Below are 17737 nucleotides of genomic sequence, written 5' to 3'. Positions count from 1 at the left end.
AAGTGATGTATTTAGCAGTATGCTAGACGAGGCTTAAGCCTTCAAACCAGCTCTTAAAGCACAGGACAAAAAAACTAACTTGTACCACTATTACAATATTATCAAAAAATACAACTTTGATTTTGTTGTTTATGTTGTGCTTGTTTACTTTATAAGATACTGCAGGTTTAAACTATTTATTCTGACAGCTCATAAAGAAGTCCGACAAACAGGATCATCAACGAGGAGAGACGGGAAATATAAAACATTCATCCACAACGTTTACTTTACTCAAACTGCTTTTTCAGTTACAGCAAAAGGACTGATCTCCCTCCAGATATTAGAGACATGTTGTCTCATCAGGAACCTCTCTGCCCCGTCAGAAGCTGCTCTTTCCCTCTCCTCTTCTCTCTCCTCTCCTCTCTCCTCTTCCTCTCCTCTCATCTTCCCTCGCCACTCTGCTGCTCTGCAGCCGCTCTGTGAGCGTCACTGGCCGGCTCTCCAGCGAGCTACGCCCGCGGGTGATTGTGGAGCTTTTTAACTCGAAAAAAGGCAAATAAACACAGGTTCCTGTTAATTTATAATGGACATCTGTGTTGTGATATTTAAACAAACTATCCGTCAACAAGGAAATCAAAGCCTCTCGTCTACAGACCGGTCTCTAGAGAGCTCCAGCAGCTCATAGCGGTCTCTGAGCGTGACTACCCGGCTTGCTGGCAGCGACCCGGGCAGGCGCTCGCTGGCTGTCACGGTATTCTGTGGAGCTTCTAAACTCCGACAACGGTGGAACAAATGTTCGATTCGCCATCTAACTTAATAATCTACACAGTTGATTTCTCGCCTCAAAAACGTTCAGAAGTGAATTTAGTGTTGAAATGGCTACAGAAAACGTAAAAAAAGAGCAGCTTCTGGCTGCTGTTTTTATACCCGTAGCCTGTGCTGTTCCGCCGCTTTGCATTGTGGGATACAGTAGGCGAGATAGACTGGTCCGATGCATACTGGAGAATTTTTCCAAATCAGTACGTCATCCGGGTATTTCTGGCATACTGGAGATTTTGCTTTTGTTCGTATACTGCATACTACATACTACATTTTGGCCAAATCAGTACGTACTACTAGTATAGTATGCGGTTTCGAAAACAGCCCTAGTTCACACAGCGCCGGTGAGTGCGTGGTATCGCGAGACTTGGTTCACACAGCGCCGTTGAGTGCGTGGTATCGCGAGACTTGGTTCACACAGCGCCGATGAGGGCGCTCTATCCTATCGCGAGACTTGGTTCACACAGCGCCGGCGAGTGCGCTCCATCCTATCGCGAGATTTGGTTTCACGTAAACTCACTCACTTATAACTTCTTTTTTTTTATTTAAAAAGAAAATATATACCCGTGTAAGTAATGTTTAGGGGGAAAAGAGTGTACCACTCTCGCTCAAGGGACACCAAAAGAAATAAAGTTACTGCAGAGTTCATTTTATAGTCGATTTATTTTCGACAAAAAGACCAATAAACTGTTCATCTGTCAAATGTTTCAAAAGGTGCTTAAAGTGTCGTTTAATTGCTGTCTTGTAATTGCTTTTCCCCATGTTGTCCATGTATCTGTTTCTATCTTTTTTATTTTTTCCCACTCACATTGTTTTTTGGTTACGATTTCCCAGAAGTCTTTATAGATATTTAAATCAATATCCTCCTCACAAACACTAACCATACACTTCCACGCAACAAACACACACACACACTTGTCTTTTTTGATATACTTACTGTATTGTTATTGTTGTTATTATATATATCTTGTCCTAATTGTTTATGATCACTATTATGTAGTCATATTATTTCTTTATATTTATCTTGTCTCTAGGTGGAGGCTTCAGATAAGCCCAGTGGGTTTTTTGCCTCTTCCTGCACTGTATATTATGAATTTATTTTTTTGTTATGTTGTGTAGTCTTAAATTGTGCAAAACAAATAAACAAAACAAATAAACAAAACCAACTGCAGCATTGAGAAAGTCTTCCTCTGCACCGGAGCTGACGGCTACGTTCCCAAGTACAACCCCACCAACAAGGAGTATGGCTGCCTGGCAGACGCCCCCTCTCTGCTGTACAGATTCAAGATCCTGGTAAAAATGCAATGAATTCATATGGACAATACTTTAGGGAGGAGTGGAAGTCTGGAGATTGTTTCTGATTTCTGTGTTGTTCTGCAGGACAAAGCCCAGCCAGAGACTCAAGCTACTGCATTTGGTGATGTTGGTTTTAAGGCCACACTGGCTCAAGACACGCCTGGAGGTCTGACTTTGGTCAAACAACCAGGATCAGACGGCTTCTCACTCTCCTCATCTCCACTTTTCCAGGTCTGTATATTTCTCATGATACGGTTTATTCACGTATTGCACACATAGATAAGGAATCGACTCAAAAATGTTGTTTGTTCTGCAGGTGGCTGCTGGTCGAGAATGGTTCATCCACACTATTTACACAGTCCGTTCCCGAGAAAATGCCAACCGCAACATTGGCAAGCGCAGCTTGGAGTACCTGCATCACAGCATGTCCTCTGTCGAGCAGCCCGAGACCTCCAACATGGTGGCCCCCCGCCACCGCCGCGCCGCCCCTGCTTTCGCTGACCTTGGTGTGGCCCAGGACATTGGCGTTGAAAACAACAGGGGCACCAACCTCCAGCATATTGCTCTGGACCGGGCAGACCGCATGGTGGTCAGCCAGCGCCAGCCCTGGTCACCTAACCGTGACGCCCTCCAGGATGGGCGCCCCGAGCCGAAGAGCTCTGGCAGAGAACTGGCTGACACCTCCACCCTGCCCATGTTGGTGGGCCTCGCAGGTCTGATCCTCCTCATCTGCCTCATCGCCACCACCGCCGTTCTGCTGGTGCGGCGCAAGAGGATGGAGAAGAAGACCCAGTTCCCTCCGTACACCACCTCCTCTTCTTCGGCCTACAATGGCTACAGCCAAGGCCCAGCGGGCATGTGGAGCGGCTCAGACAACTCTGAGGTCTAGATGTGGACCCCCTCCACCTCAGACACCTGGCCCCTATTAAAAAGACTATGATAGTCTCCTTCACCATTGTGCCTTCAAAGCCCAACTCTTGTAGCACTGAATAGAGCCCAGTACAACCTGTGGACAGCACAATATGCCAGTGCTTTTGGGGCCTACATGCAGAGAATGCACCAGTTTTCAGAGGCTTATTGATCTCTGATGATGGTTTTTGCCTTTTTTTGCAGCCTATTTTGAGTCATGGATGTACGAAGAAGCCCCTCACGATGATTCACCTGCTTCATTGGTTGTAAAGTTGTAAAATATCCTGCTTTATCCAGTGTTTGCAAATGTATGAAAGAAAATCCCAATTTACTAAATGCAATTATTTCACAAGTAAATGGCAACTTGTTTAAATTTCATGAAAGAAAATAATTTTCTATGTTCCTCCTTTAAAAATAACTAGGCTACCAATTTTTTTTTTTTATTACTGTAATTCACTGTGTTCATTATTTTTGTTTTGTAGAGAGTAAAATGGACTGAATGTTAGTTGAAGCTGACCTTAATGAATGATAATGTGATACATGATTTTTAGTATTGATATTTAACTGTTGTGCTTTAAAAAGCCTGCAGTATACCTGCCCACTGCTGAGTAACAATACCAATATAGTGTCATTGAAAGGGATTGTAAATGTCATTTAAGTCTTTAACAATGCAGATTTCTTTTTTTTTTTAAAAATTTCAGGTCAATGTGGCTGAAATCGGATGCAAAACTATCTGTGTACATATCAATGTAGGACTATGGAAAAAAGGTATTACTACACCCTGGTGAAACTTGAAAAATTATGAACTATACGTCTTTCTGGTTTGTTGATCAAGTCCTGAAAAAATAAGTGCAGTATAAAAATTATTCTTCTACAGGTGACAGTATATTTTAATGTGCCAACTGTTAGTAGATTTTCACGGCTTAATTTTTTTTTTGTCAATTTCAAGAGTTTGGATGTCTGTACACTTCAACTGCCAAATATAAAATGTCCTTTTTTGAATCAGTTGTCTTATTCACAAGCATTTTTTTTTAAAAACGGGAAGTTTTATTTGTGACGTTCAAAAAGACATTTTCTACTTCACATAGGAAGATAAAAGAACAAATGTTTTCTTAAAAATAAAAAGGGTACATTTCAATTCAAGCAATGGAATGTGGTACAACCAACAGGCATAAATACATTTATTTCAGTTAAGTACTAGTAAAAAAGAGGACTAGCAAACAAGACTAAACCAGCACAGCTGCAGTGTTTAGGTTAAGTGACAAGGCAGGATTGTAAAGGACCATTTCCTTGAACCTAAAACAACGAGGTCAGTCCATCTGGGGGGGGTTTTACACAGTACATTATCACAGCCTGAAAACAAACACTAGTAGGACTAACGATACCGGAGCTCACTGCCGCCCTGCAATCCTGACACTGTACGCAGAAGATTAAAGCTGTGAACAGCTTCACAACTTGAGCTTTTTCCTGCGTCCACGACCATCTGGGGTTGCCTCTGACTTCCGTTTCACGGCCTTGAGAGGAGGAGAAAGATAAACGTCAGTGCCTTCCAGACAAAGGCAGGGCTGGGTAGCCAACATGTATTATACTTTGAGTATCGAAATACTGAAGTACCAACAGTCTCATTGAACGCCTCGTCAGATTTGTAGTATTTAATTTAGTATTTTAATTTTGGCAAAGTCATTGTGAGTTTAGACAAACCCAAGCAGACACAACCAGGGTTATTATTGTAAAATAAAATGAAAATAAGCAGTGAAAACTATTTTTACTAAACTTAATAAAAACTAAATTCCTTAAGAAAAACTAAACTGAAGCTATATTGCCTGGTAAAAAAAATTAAATACCGCAAAAAGGAGACCGCATGTATTTCCATCAACTCTTGTGACATTGAACCACACAAACTGAACAGACTCAACATTCCAGGAGATGGCGCTATGACGCAACTGCTTCACTAAAGTAGAGCGAAGACTAAACATTATGGCCATTCCTACACTTGTATTTTGTATGTTTATGTAGCTACATACTTCTGAGACATTATACCTGGCCCGAACAAAAACTACTGTAAAACAAAAAATATAAAAACTAAAACTTGACCTTTCTGAAAAAACAAACTAAAATGAAATCAACAAGTCAAAACTAAAATAAAAACAAATTGAAAATTCAAAACTATTATAACCTTGGACACAACAAAGCGTTGAGGAAAACCATTATTCCTCAATCTAAGATATCAAATATTTGTTCAGAAACTCAGCCCTAGACAAATATTATTTTGAATTTGAACAACTCAGTCAGCATTAGAGATGTTCCGATACCACTTTTTCCTTCCCGATACCGATTCTGATACCTGAACTTGTGGTATCGGCCGATACATCCAGGGCGACAGCGAAGAAGAACTGATTTCCGGTTAAACAGGTTGATTTTTTTCTGGGTTCATAAATTATGGTATCAGATCGGTGCATAGACTGGCGTACTCGACGATACCCGATACTGAATTTTGGGCAGTATCGGGACACATTTCTAATACTGGCATCGGTATCAGAACAACTCTAGTTAGCATCAATATAGAAGTGGCTTCCTTCCTGTAGTACGAGATGGATTTGTAACTTACCGAGGTGCTCTTTGGGCCGCGTTTCTTCTTCTCCGCCTTCTCCCTCTCCTCCAGCTCCATGTTCTCCCTCTCGATCAGTGTAATCAGGGTGTTGCATCGCCTCTGGAGCTCCTACACACACAAAATTAAACAATTAAAAATTTGTAGGCAACATTTGTTAAAAAAAATCATGCATATAAGAACAAAAAACTTCAAGAGAAATAGTATAAAGAAGCCAAAGTTTACCATGGCAGTCCTGGATTTGAGGAACCAGTCGAAGCGGAACTGAGGCGAGTTGCGGATGCACTGACGCAGCTCGTCGTACACGCTCTCCTTGTCGAAGCCCAGCTTGTGTAGCATACAGATAAGGAAGCGGTCCTCCTCCTCCGTGTAGTTCTTGCCTTTGTTGGTGCCGTAGGAGATACGGAGCTGATGGAAGGGAGCCTTGTAGCGACCGATCTGCGCGAGGAGATGAGGGAGCGTTAATGAATTAATCAGGAGGAGCAGATAATGTGATGAAGAGACAATTAAAGGATCAGAGCAAGATTTAGAGTTACAACGCAAAGATCAATGAGACTTGAGCTAATTTGGTAGTTTAAGCAGCAAATGGATAGCCAAGTAGTTTGACAGTCAGCTTACCTTAGAGTCCAGGGCTTTCTTGATGCTGATCCTTCTCTGGATCCTGGCCTCTCCTCTCTCTATCTGGGCCATGATCTTCTCGATATCCTGCAGCTCATTGCAGCGCTCCCAGAATACAGCTGGACGAAAAAACAAGCAGGAATTTATGCAAAGAAATCAAACATTTCCATGTGAGATAGCTAGAGCAGTGGTTCCCAACCTTTTTCCTTAGGGGACACCTTTTCTATCATTGCGTAACCTGACAATCCCCGACTAAGTGACATATTTTGTGGATATTTCATATTATATTCAATGCATAACAATAACAGTGCAGAACAACTCATAAACTGTACAATTAACCAAATGGTGAACGCAATAACTGCAGGAAGTTTGTGTAAAACAATATGGATGAAGTTTGAGATGTTGAGCAAATTATTTCCTGTGAATATTTCCTGATATTTTTTAGGGACTTTTAATCCAATTCTCTGTTTTGTGTATTTTTTTTTTACAATCATTCATACTTAGAAGAGTTTTTTTTGGACAAATTCTGTGTTTTCTCGTCCCTGACGTTTGACCATTGTTCGATCAGCTCTTTGGTTGTTTAACGTACTTTTCTAATGCAGGACGAGGCTGTTTAGCAGAGAGGGAAGGCTCTGTGATTATAACTAGTGTTCAGGTTTTCACCTTGCCCTTATCCTGCAAAATGTGTTTTACCAGTAAGTTTATATTCTAAATAATAATCTAAACATTAAAAATAATAATTTAATTTAGTTTTCTTCACAGAAATTAATGAAATGCTGAGATATACAACTGTACCATTTCTTTTAAAAAAGTTGTCTTACACCCATCACAACCAGTGCGATAGAGGATTAAAAAAATGAGTCATTACCAGAGTATTCCATGACTTCCTCTGGAGTTTTTCCCTCGACTTCTCTGGCGATGTTCTCAATATCATCTCTTCCCCACTTCTCGTTGGCTTTGATGAACTGGTTGAAGTCACGTTTGTTCCAAATAGTAAATCCCTGCAATGAAAATATGCACAATCTAGATCCGGACACAAAACATTCAATTTGGACTTGCGGCATACCAGCCAGATTGTATTTAGTGAGAATCATCAGTCAGTACCTGTTGCAGCAGGTTCTCCTTCTCCTCCAGTTCCTCCTCTGAGAGAGCCTCAGCCTCATCGATCTTCCCCTGCTCTTCTTTCTGGAGCGTCGCTGAATTTGGCATTTCTGGATTACGGGGAACCTGAAGAGACACAGCCACAGACTGACTTAGAGACATTTCTAAAAACATTCCTACTCCAACCAAATGTGTACAAATAACCTATTTCTCATCTATAAAAAACATCTTTGTACCTTGTAGCCTATCGTCTTTCTGTAGAACAGAATCTCCTTTTCTAGAAGCTCAAAGAGACGTGGAGGGAAGAACTGGAAGTCCTGGACATTTGGCTGCTTGGGAGGACGAGGAGCCTGGGAAATGGAGTCAAACAAACAAATGTTATGCCTCAACTAGGATAACATCCCATCCATAATAAGAGCATTGTAATTACACATTATGTGGCATTAAAAGGGACTGTATGTACGTTTTTACACATATAATCATTTGTTGCTAACTTTAATCAACATGATGCCTGTCAATCACGTTCAGTCTCGTGTGTGCCGCCTCACTGTTTTGACCGATGCTCGCTCGCGTCTAAGTAGTACTAGCACAAGCGCGTACAACAGGACGCTGACTGTCGTTGACTATCGGCCACAGGTGTCACTGTTAACAAACAATTTCTGATTCTACATAGAGCCCTTTAATGCCTTATATCTTGAGGGTGTTTGTAGAGTGATGCGTCCCTACCTTGGGTGCTTTGGGCTCACTGACTCGCAGAGCCTCTCTGAAGTAGGCGTCCACAGCGTAATTGGCTTTCCTTTCTCTCTTGGGCGGCTCGATCCAGTTGCTAATGACCTGAATGAAGAAGCAAGAGGGGAAACCGGGTAAAGACTCAAAAGTTCATGATGTTTGAATATCTGAATAGTGATGTTGTTTGTCTTTGTACCTTTTTCTTCTCTCTATAATCTTCTCCTTCAAACTTGTACACGCTGCTGTTCTCTGTGTCCATGGTGAAGTTTCTCAGAGTGCTCTCGCCCAGTGAAGACAGCTTCTCCTTCACCTCCATAGTCTAGCAAATGACAAAATCAGAGTGTTAATGTTATGGCAAATTTAAAAGCTGGATACACAAAAGAATATATATATATATATTTTTTTAATGCATCCAGACTCACCTTCCTTTCACCTCTCTCCAGGATCGCATCAATGTCGTCATCTGTGATCTCGCTCTCTTTGGAGGCAAACACGTGTGTGGCACCGTGACGGATGATGGACAGCATCTCGTCCTTGCCCAGCTTCTTTGCGGTTGGATCCACAAGTCTTCCTGTTAAACACAGAGAAGACAACTTAGTGGCTTACTCAAATCTCTAACTACCTATTGGTAATCTGCATTTCTCAGATGTTCTCTTATGAACAGATACCTGAAGAATTGCGGCTGCTAATAAGACAGGACAGAGGAGTTACCTTGCTGGATCACAATGGAGTCCAGGCGCAGTTTCATTTCGGCCCTCTCCACAATCCTCTCCTCCACTGTGTTTTCAGTGATGAAACGAAAGACTCGCACCTGCTTCTGCTGACCAATCCTGTGAGCTCGGTCCTGAAATAATGAGATTAAATTTATCATGTCACCTGCATCTGAACTCAACGCTCTACATCGCCCCACTGTCATTTTTATGAAAAGCAAATCAGATCCTGTAACTCCTCACTACTGAATAAGGATAGAGTACTAACCATGGCCTGAAGGTCGACCTGGGGGTTCCAGTCTGAGTCGTACAGGATGACCACATCCGCTGTAGCCAGGTTGATACCCAGCCCTCCAGCCCTGGTGCTCAACATGAAGATGAACTTGGGACTGTTGGGCTGGTTGAATACGTTGATAGAGATCTGAAAACACACAAAGATACAGGAGGATGAAATTTATTTGACTAAAGTCATCTTATGGTTTCCTGAGAAAGGCATATCAAAGTAAATCTCTCATATGACTCATAAGACCACACCTGTCTCTCCTCGTGCGGCGTCTGGCCATCCAGGCGGCAGTAGCCGTAGTTCCTCCACATGCAGTAGTCCTCCAAGATGTCCAGCACCCTGGTCATCTGACTGAAGATGAGCACACGAGAACCTGGAGAGAAGGAAAGACGGTAGAATCAGTCAGAGGAACGTAGAAAAAAAAGCAGCCATTTCACTCAGTTATCTATTACATGAATGTACTGTGTGGGCTACAGATGTGTTTCCCTCCATTCGGTCTGATATAAACTATGTAAAAGATGACACATACACTTGTGTTGGATTGCGGTTGGATGTATGACAGTAGTGGAAAGTAAGTACAGCAAAGATTAGAGGAGTCCAAAAAATGAATACAGATTTGAATACAGATTTGAATACAGTAGGAAGGGAGTGTTTTAAGATTGTTGTATTGGTACTTTTACATAAGTAAAAAAATACTACTACCACCACAACTGACTGATAAACACAGGGGTTGTTCTGTTTGACAGTATCTTCTACATCGTATAATCTGTAATAGAAATACTATATCTTAAGATAATAACGATACATTCTCCTGAAATTACAGCATCTACGTACCCTGCTTCTTCATCTTGGGTAGCAGCTTGTCCAGCACCACCATCTTGCCGCTGTTCACCACCAGGTGGTGGTCAGTCGTGTACGGGGGACCCGGCTCGGCCCCGTCGAACAGGTACGGATGGTTACAGCATTTCCTCAGCTGCATGAGAACGTTCAGCAGACGCATCTTGTCCATCTTACCCGCCGAGTTCAAAATGTCAATGTCCTTCATCAGGATCTTTGTGTACCTGGGTACATGAGTTAATGTTACATACTAGTGCACAACAGTTTTTAATGTCAGTATCCAGTTAATTTCAAGCGGTGTAGAACAAGTTAAAGCTCAACTAAGGATTGCTTACCACTCTCGCTGCATCTTACTCAGGCCCACATACATCTTGATCTCTTTTTTCGGAAGCAGAGTCTTCTCTACGTCGGCTTTTATACGACGAAGCAAGAAAGGACGCAGAACCTACACAAGAAACGGCAGGTCAAAAGAGTGCTTCAACCCAAATAAGAGTAACACACCTTCAAATGTACCTAGTTGGAAGTTGACATAAGGAAAATTCACTACTTACAGTGTGAAGACGTTCGACCAACTTCGTATCGCCCAGGCAGTTGTTTGTGTCAAACCAGGAATCAAAATCCTTTGGGGGGGAAACAGTTAATTAGTACCAGAGCAGTTTTCTTCTAATTAACAGACTAGAACCACATCAGAACAACTAAGGGATCCAGCTTGAAAGTGCGTTTATCTTCTGGTGAAAGTTGCTCTTGATCTTGTGCATTTCTAGGCAATTCTTACATCTGCAGAGTTAAAGACGTCGGGCAGCAGGAAGTTCAGCAGAGCCCACAGCTCGTGAAGGTTGTTTTGGAGGGGTGTTCCAGTCAGCAACAAGCGATTGGTGGTCTTAAATTCTCGCACAATCTCCGACAGCTGTGAGAAATAAATTGCTTCATTAGGAAATCTTGTAAAAACGCTAAGTTGTCCTGACATATAAATATGTAAATATCCATGTTGTTTCAGCGGCTGTCTGACCTTTGACTTCTCGTTCTTGATTCTGTGGGCTTCGTCGATGACCAAGTACCTCCAGTTGAACTTTTTGAACACCGCCTTTTCAATGACGAGCATCTCGTAGGATGTGACACACACGTCCCATTCTCCAGGCAGCAGCACGTCTCTGATCAGGGCATTCTAAAAATCAATGCAAAAACATTTAGCGTTTTACAAGTGTAGATTTGGATATATGACATTTAAACCAAATACACCTGAATTAGTTTTCATTGGTGAAGCTAAAGTTGGCCTTCAGTGACAGATTGTCTACCTAAGAAACGATCTTGGCTAGTGCTGCAACGATTAATTGATTAGTTGTCAAATATTAAATTAATCGCCAACTATTTTGATAATTGATTTATCGGTATGAGAATGTTTTTAAGAAAAAAAAGTTAAAAATCTCTGATTCCAGTTTCTTAAATGTGAATATTTTCTGGTTTCTTTACTCCTCTATGAAAGTAAACTGAACATCTTTTAGTTGTGGACAAAATAATACATTTGAGGACGTCATCTTGTTCTTTGGGAAACACTGATCGACATTTTTTAACCATTTTCTGACAACTTCTCGCTCCCCTTTCTTACTTTCACACACATAGTACGTCAAATTCATTTGTTTAACACACATTTGCTAAGATGTACGCTACATACATCCAATACTCACTATAACCCACCAGGGAAACAAACTACATGATCTAAAGTGTTAATAAATAATGTTGAAAATCAAGCTGGTGTAACCTGGAATGCATGTAATTTACCTAAGTCTTATATCAGTTATTTTGTTTTTGGTACATATCACTAAACACATTCAATCCCAGTTCAAAGTGTATTGGTCTATGTACTGCATTGCTGTGATCAAAAAAGCAAGTCAGGTTTTTTGTGCACATGATTATGCACAAAAAACCCGACTTGCAGAATGAAAAGTAGGCCTACTATGCTAAGATGTTTTATGGCTGGCCAAACCAAATTCCCATTACAACACGAGCACATACAAATCAAACAAATAAGAAGCATTACAGAGTAAAACATCAAATCATGGCGAGTATTTCTAGTTATTTTTTTAGACAATCACAATATTCCGACGCAGCCTACCCTCTCTTTTCTGTCTCCGATCAGGCAGACGGCGCGGAGTGAAGGCACCCATCTCTTGAACTCGTTCATCCAGTTGTACAGGGTGGACTTGGGCACCAGCACCATGTGGGGACCGGGGATGTTTCTGTAGTGCTTCATGTAACCCAGCAGGGAAATAGTCTGCAGAGTCTTCCCCAAACCCTGAGAAGCAGCAGAGTGTGTGTGTGAGATGGAGCAGTACAGGTAAATACAACAATATTGTAAGATAAATGTAGAGGTAACTGTTTGGACTGTGAGAAGGTGCTGACCATTTCATCAGCGAGGATGCCGTTGATGCCATTCTCATACAAAGAGATGAGCCAGTTCAGACCACGGACCTGATAGTCTCTCATTTTTCCACATTTGACATCTAAATGAGGCAAGAAAACGCATTATTATCACTTCTGCTCGTCATACACATTTCCAATATACCCTCCTCTCGGGCCGAAATAAAAACAGGTGATTGCTTACAGGAGGGAGAGTTATCAAAGCGAGTGCAGACATTAGTCGTCTTGGTGCTCTCGCTCAGAAGCTCTTCATCTTCCTCTTGCTCGGTGCGGCGATGCCGGTTGCTGTTGAAGCACAGAAAAGAAAACAATGATTTATGATCACAAAGACAGTAACCTTCCTAAAATTAAATACATATGTGTGGACTAGGGTTGTCACGAGAACCGATACTTGGGCACCATGTCAATGCCAAAATTCTAAAAACGTGACGGTACTCTTTTTCTACAGTACCGAAGGTACCGTACGATGCCTGTAATCAGAGTCCGAAATTAACAAACACCAAATGCGGAAAGTGGTGCTTTTTTATTGTCATCAAAATATAACATTTGCATTTTAAATAAATATTGAATGGTCTAATGGGCTGTCACCATGTCAGTGAATTTAAACTATTGCTTGCAAGCTGAGGATATATATAGAGGGAGTGCGTGTGAGTGTGTACAGCCTCTACTGATTTCTTACAGTCATTGACCTATATCTGAGGAATAAAGTATCATAATTTTCCTTTATTTTTTTTTACCGTGGTATCGAATTGGGTATCGAGAATCGTGGAAATTCACTGGTATTGGTATCGACTACTAGATTTCTGGTATTGTGACATCCCTAAAGTGGACGTGTACTCACTCTCCGGCAGACAGCAGGTTCTGTTTCTCATCTTTCTTGATGCGAGGACGTCCCAGCTTCATCTTCAGGGGGGAGGTCGGGGTCTTCTGCGCGGCTGGTTGGATGAAATGAGCAAACAGCTCTGTTTGCTTCAACAGGTACTCAAATCTGTTGGTCCGGTCTGTTTGCTGCATACACAGGAAGACAGTCTTGTTAACATATTCAAGAACACACGAGTAGTGAGCCATGTAGTGAAAGCTAGAGTAAAAGTGTCCTTACCACTTTCTCCTCATACCCCGGAGCAGAATCTTTAGTGGATGAAGAGGCATCTTGTCCGTCGGGCCCGGCATCAGAAGACGACTCTTTTCCAGCATCTGAAGAATCAGACTTCCCCTGAGCAGAAAAAAAGTATACAGAAAACAGTCTTGTTTAGTGGCTAACCTCAGATTTATCCAAAACAACAACAACAACAACAACAACAACAACAACAGTCTAGACAAACTGCCAGCCATAGATTTAAAACAGTAGATGTGACATGTCCTAATGACTTGCCACTCCAGGATGGAACCATATGGTGGCCATCTTACCTGGGTACAGTTTTAAACTTGCTGCAATTCACCTATGGTGAAAGAGGCTCATGTTGTCCTTATAATCCTTTTTTTAATTCAAAGTAGTGAGTGTAACACAACTGTCGGTCTTGAATGAACCAAAAAAAAATCCAAAATAGATTCAGTATTATGGCCTATAAGCAGGCAATGGCAATCAGTCACTTCCTGTTTTGCCGGGGGGTTTTCCGGTCAACCATCGTGGGGTTTGTTTTGATGCTGAGAGGAATTCAAATTACAGTATAAGTATGAGTCAGCATAGTCAGGCCCGATATCTGATCCAGTATCAGTATTGGTGCATCCCTAGATTTTACAGCTTTTCATGCTGCTAACACTGCTTTTTGCAGCAACAAGACATTTCACCCACCACTCAATCAGTTTCACAACAACAACAACAACACTTCCTTGTTCTTAACTCACATGTAGTAGAACTAACCAATCAGAGGCCAGAAGTACCTGGACTAGAGCTGCATCTCATTTCAGCATTTTTCGCCTCCTCGACTCCTCGCTCCTCGATCCTCCGGCTGTGACCCGGAAATCGATCTCAATCCTCCATCTTGAAGGACGTCCCAATTCATAAAATGCGCATCGAGGAGCGAGGATCGAGGAGCGAGGAGGCTTGCTGGAGGAGCTATGAGCGAGGATACACCAGTGCATCCTCCAGTGTTTCCTGCACGGAAGTTTATCACCGACCGACACGCCCCCTTATTGGATATCAGTTATTGATTGGACGCTGCGCCCGATCAGACTGATCTGATACATCAACATCAGTAGAGTTTCATACCGGAGTGAAGACAGATCAGAGATTAACAGTTTTATATTTTAGTTGTCTTCTGATTCACCGTCTAGTTATAATCTGTGTTAACTGTAGGTGTGAACAGCAAACGGACCATGTTGATTGTGAAGTGTTCCAGCAGCAGAAGGACCTGCAGTCTCTCTGCTTCACACACCGTCACTGAAGGAGTCTGACACTGAGAGGGGTTTATAAAAGCTGACAATGAACAGACTTAAAATAACTTTCTTCATTTATTAGAAAGAGTTTTCTTTTGATGATCTGTTATTTCACTCATTCACTTTTATTAAGTATCCAGTTAAAGTCAGAGAGAGAAGGGGAGTCTGTCTTTTATACCTTTTACATAATTTATCCTCATTTCCATTCAGTCACATGTGAAACTGATAATTCCTGAGCGTCGGGTTTGATACGAGTTATATCATTTCACTTTCCCCTCAAACATTCAGACTAATACATAACTTCTACTGTCAGAATATAAATTAATACAGATGCTAATAATGAATAAATAATATAAAGATATTGTGCCAGTAGAGATGGTTCCTGGTTCTCTAAGCAGGACTCAGTCCACAGTAGAAATACAGACTGCAGCTGTTATTCATGTGCAGGTGTTTGTTAAACAGGTAACAGGCTACAGAGAGGAAACACTGCTGCTCTGATAACTCTGTTTCTTTATTACTATTAGATCAGTTCAGACATAAACAGCTGTTGAAGCCAACTGACAGCTGATCCAGCTGTTATCAGCTGCTGCTGTCATCAGAAACGGACGTCGCTTCACGTGACGCTTCAGAGGAAATGACGTCTCATGTCTCTAAAAACATATTTACTCGTTTCCTCTCTCCTCGAGTCTTTTCCTCGCCTCCTCCGCTCGCATCTCCCGGGGGCGGGACTAAGACGCGAGTCGAGGAGTCGATGAGTCAAGCCGTATAAAAGCACTAATGGGAAAGACCCTAAGGTAAATGTCAGGAAGATACTCACAGGCAGATTCAAGATATTATTATAACTATTTCAAAGATGCTGCCGTAAATATTTGTACATATGTAAATAATAATCTTGTAAACATAAATATGTAAATAATGAACTTTGTAATAATATATTTTTAGTAACTTAACTCTAATATATGAATTAACTTCTAAACCTTACAGTTTCTTATACTATGTGTCTTGTTCCTGTACTTCAACTGCTGTGACATTTCAGTTTCCCTGCGTGGGATCAATAAAGTTTGTTTCACTTGATCTTATTTCAACTGCACAGCTGAAAACCCCATCCATTCATTATTAAGGATAATAATCAACAACACAAAGTGTAGCAAGTAGCAGACATGCAGCGCTGCAGCAGCAGCAGCCCTCGGTTACTAAAGGCCATTGATGCTGCTGCTGCTGCTGCTGCTTGTCCCACTGAAAACAAAGAGGCGGACGGGACAGCTGAGCGCTGCTCGTTTACTTTCACGAGGTTTTTTCCATGATCCGGATCACAGTCACAAGCAAATCACTACATAGATAGATAGATGGATAGATAGTAACTTTATTGATCCCGAGGGAAGTTCAAGTTTCCAGCATCACAGTTCCATAGTGCAAAACATGTTAGTAAAAAGTTAGTAGTGCAAAGTTGACGGAGTGAAAGTTTAACATGTGTGAGGAACAAGTTAGTAAGAGAGTTTTTAGACTTGTGTCCCGGCTAAGTGAGAGATGTAGACAATACATCATTATAACCGTCTTACCTCCGCTGCTCCTCCGGCTGCTGCGGCTCCTTCAGCTACTACAGTCGGCTCTTCCCGCTGCTCCATGCAGCTCAGCAGCTCAGACATTATGAACGATGTTTCCTCTTCGGTTCGGAGATCTCGTCCGTTTTATGATCCCGTAGAAGAGCCGTTGATAAGATGTTGAGAACTTTCTCTCGGTAGATGAGAACTATGTTGTTGTTTATATGAAACATACGTTGGTTGGTCGGTCACAGGCAGCAACGTTCCCGCTAGCAAAGAGTGTTCTCTCGGGTACCCGCGGTTCACACAGCGCCGGTGAGTGCGTGGTATCGCGAGACTTGATTCACACAGCGCCGATGAGGGCGCTCTATCCTATCGCGAGACTTGGTTCACACAGCGCCGGCGAGTGCGCTCCATCCTATCGCGAGACTTGGTTTCACGTAAACTCACTCACTTATAACTTCTTTTTTTTTTATTTAAAAAGAAAATATATACCCGTGTAAGTAATGTTTAGGGGGAAAAGAGTGTACCACTCTCGCTCTAGGGACACCAAAAGAAATAAAGTTACTGCAGAGTTCATTTTATAGTCGATTTATTTTCGACCAAAAGACCAATAAACTGTTCATCTGTCAAATGTTTCAAAAGGTGCTTAAAGTGTCGTTTAATTGCTGTCTTGTAATTGCTTTTCCCCATGTTGTCCATGTATCTGTTTCTGTCTTTTTTATTTTTTCCCACTCACATTGTTTTTTGGTTACGATTTCCCAGAAGTCTTTATAGATATTTAAATCAATATCCTCCTCACAAACACTAACCATACACTTCCACGCAACAAACACACACACACACACTTGTCTTTTTTGATATACTTACTGTATTGTTATTGTTGTTATTATATATATCTTGTCCTAATTGTTTGTTATCACTATTATGTAGTCATATTATTTCTTTATATTTATCTTGTCTCTAGGTGGAGGCTTCAGATAAGCCCAGTGGGTTTTTTGCCTCTTCCTGCACTGTATATTATTCATAAAAAAATGTTTGTTATGTTGTGTAGTCTTAAATTGTGCAAAACAAATAAACAAAACAAATAAACAAAGCCAACTTCGCCCTGAGACCCCCCAAAAGGATATTGGAATGCAACACACCAATTGTACAAAAACGTCTCAGAAATTCCCAAATATCTTAATGAGAATTTAACAAAAAAAAATGTATCTTGCGATTGATAATGTTCAAAAAACATCGTTTCACGAAGAACCACTGAATTTATCACCCAAAATTCAACAACTGCATGATGATTATGTTCTTAATGTATATGTTCTTATGTTGTTAATGTATATGTTCTTAATATGCCCTGGTACAAAGTATTTCCTTTTATAATGTAATTGTAATATAAATGTAATATAACTTATTATTTTAATGTAAATGTAATATAAATTTCACACGATTGTACCTGTATAACCGGCGTGACAATAAACATCTTGAATCTTGAATAAACATCTTGAATCTTGAATCT

General features: G+C 41.2%; 2 protein-coding genes across 2 annotated transcripts; one reads left to right on the top strand and one right to left on the bottom strand.

Moving 5' to 3' along the window:
• The first annotated feature begins 1500 nt into the window (after window positions 1–1500).
• On the top strand, window positions 1501–3151 carry LOC141762692 (FRAS1-related extracellular matrix protein 2-like). Its single transcript, XM_074626682.1, has 4 exons — window positions 1501–1526; window positions 1971–2091; window positions 2179–2325; window positions 2411–3151. Exons 1-4 carry the CDS (start codon window positions 1501–1503, stop codon window positions 2981–2983), a joined length of 867 nt encoding a protein of 288 aa, XP_074482783.1. The 3' UTR covers window positions 2984–3151.
• Window positions 3152–4027: 876 nt separating this feature from the next.
• Window positions 4028–16500, bottom strand: LOC141764308 (SWI/SNF-related matrix-associated actin-dependent regulator of chromatin subfamily A member 5-like). The gene is made up of 24 exons (XM_074629401.1): window positions 16243–16500; window positions 13407–13520; window positions 13149–13315; window positions 12492–12592; window positions 12290–12390; window positions 12003–12182; window positions 10899–11054; window positions 10665–10796; window positions 10441–10509; window positions 10225–10334; window positions 9887–10113; window positions 9304–9425; window positions 9038–9190; window positions 8771–8903; window positions 8482–8630; window positions 8256–8378; window positions 8057–8164; window positions 7567–7680; window positions 7334–7456; window positions 7098–7230; window positions 6230–6348; window positions 5837–6049; window positions 5612–5722; window positions 4028–4517 (listed from the first exon to the last, which is right to left on the bottom strand). Exons 1-24 carry the CDS (start codon window positions 16327–16329, stop codon window positions 4452–4454), a joined length of 3111 nt encoding a protein of 1036 aa, XP_074485502.1. The 5' UTR covers window positions 16330–16500; the 3' UTR covers window positions 4028–4451.
• Window positions 16501–17737: the final 1237 nt, after the last annotated feature.

This window comes from Sebastes fasciatus, chromosome 3, assembly GCF_043250625.1.
Source record: "Sebastes fasciatus isolate fSebFas1 chromosome 3, fSebFas1.pri, whole genome shotgun sequence".
NCBI classification, from domain to species: domain Eukaryota; kingdom Metazoa; phylum Chordata; class Actinopteri; order Perciformes; family Sebastidae; genus Sebastes; species Sebastes fasciatus.
This window is presented reverse-complemented; position numbering and strand designations above follow the sequence as displayed.

Bases quoted from the DNA above. Each gene is read 5' to 3' on its own strand.
- LOC141762692 (XM_074626682.1), top strand. From the start codon at position 1,501: ATGTTTCAAAAGGTGCTTAAAGTGTC. The intron at 2,092-2,178 runs GTAAAAATGCAA...GTTGTTCTGCAG, and splicing joins TGTACAGATTCAAGATCCTG to GACAAAGCCCAGCCAGAGAC. The intron at 2,326-2,410 runs GTCTGTATATTT...TTTGTTCTGCAG, and splicing joins CCTCATCTCCACTTTTCCAG to GTGGCTGCTGGTCGAGAATG.
- LOC141764308 (XM_074629401.1), bottom strand. From the start codon at position 16,329: ATGTCTGAGCTGCTGAGCTGCATGGAGCAGCGGGAAGAGCCGACTGTA. The intron at 10,510-10,664 runs GTAAGAATTGCC...TCCCCCCCAAAG, and splicing joins ACGTCTTTAACTCTGCAGAT to GATTTTGATTCCTGGTTTGA. The intron at 9,426-9,886 runs GTACGTAGATGC...CCTTCTCTCCAG, and splicing joins ACCCAAGATGAAGAAGCAGG to GTTCTCGTGTGCTCATCTTC.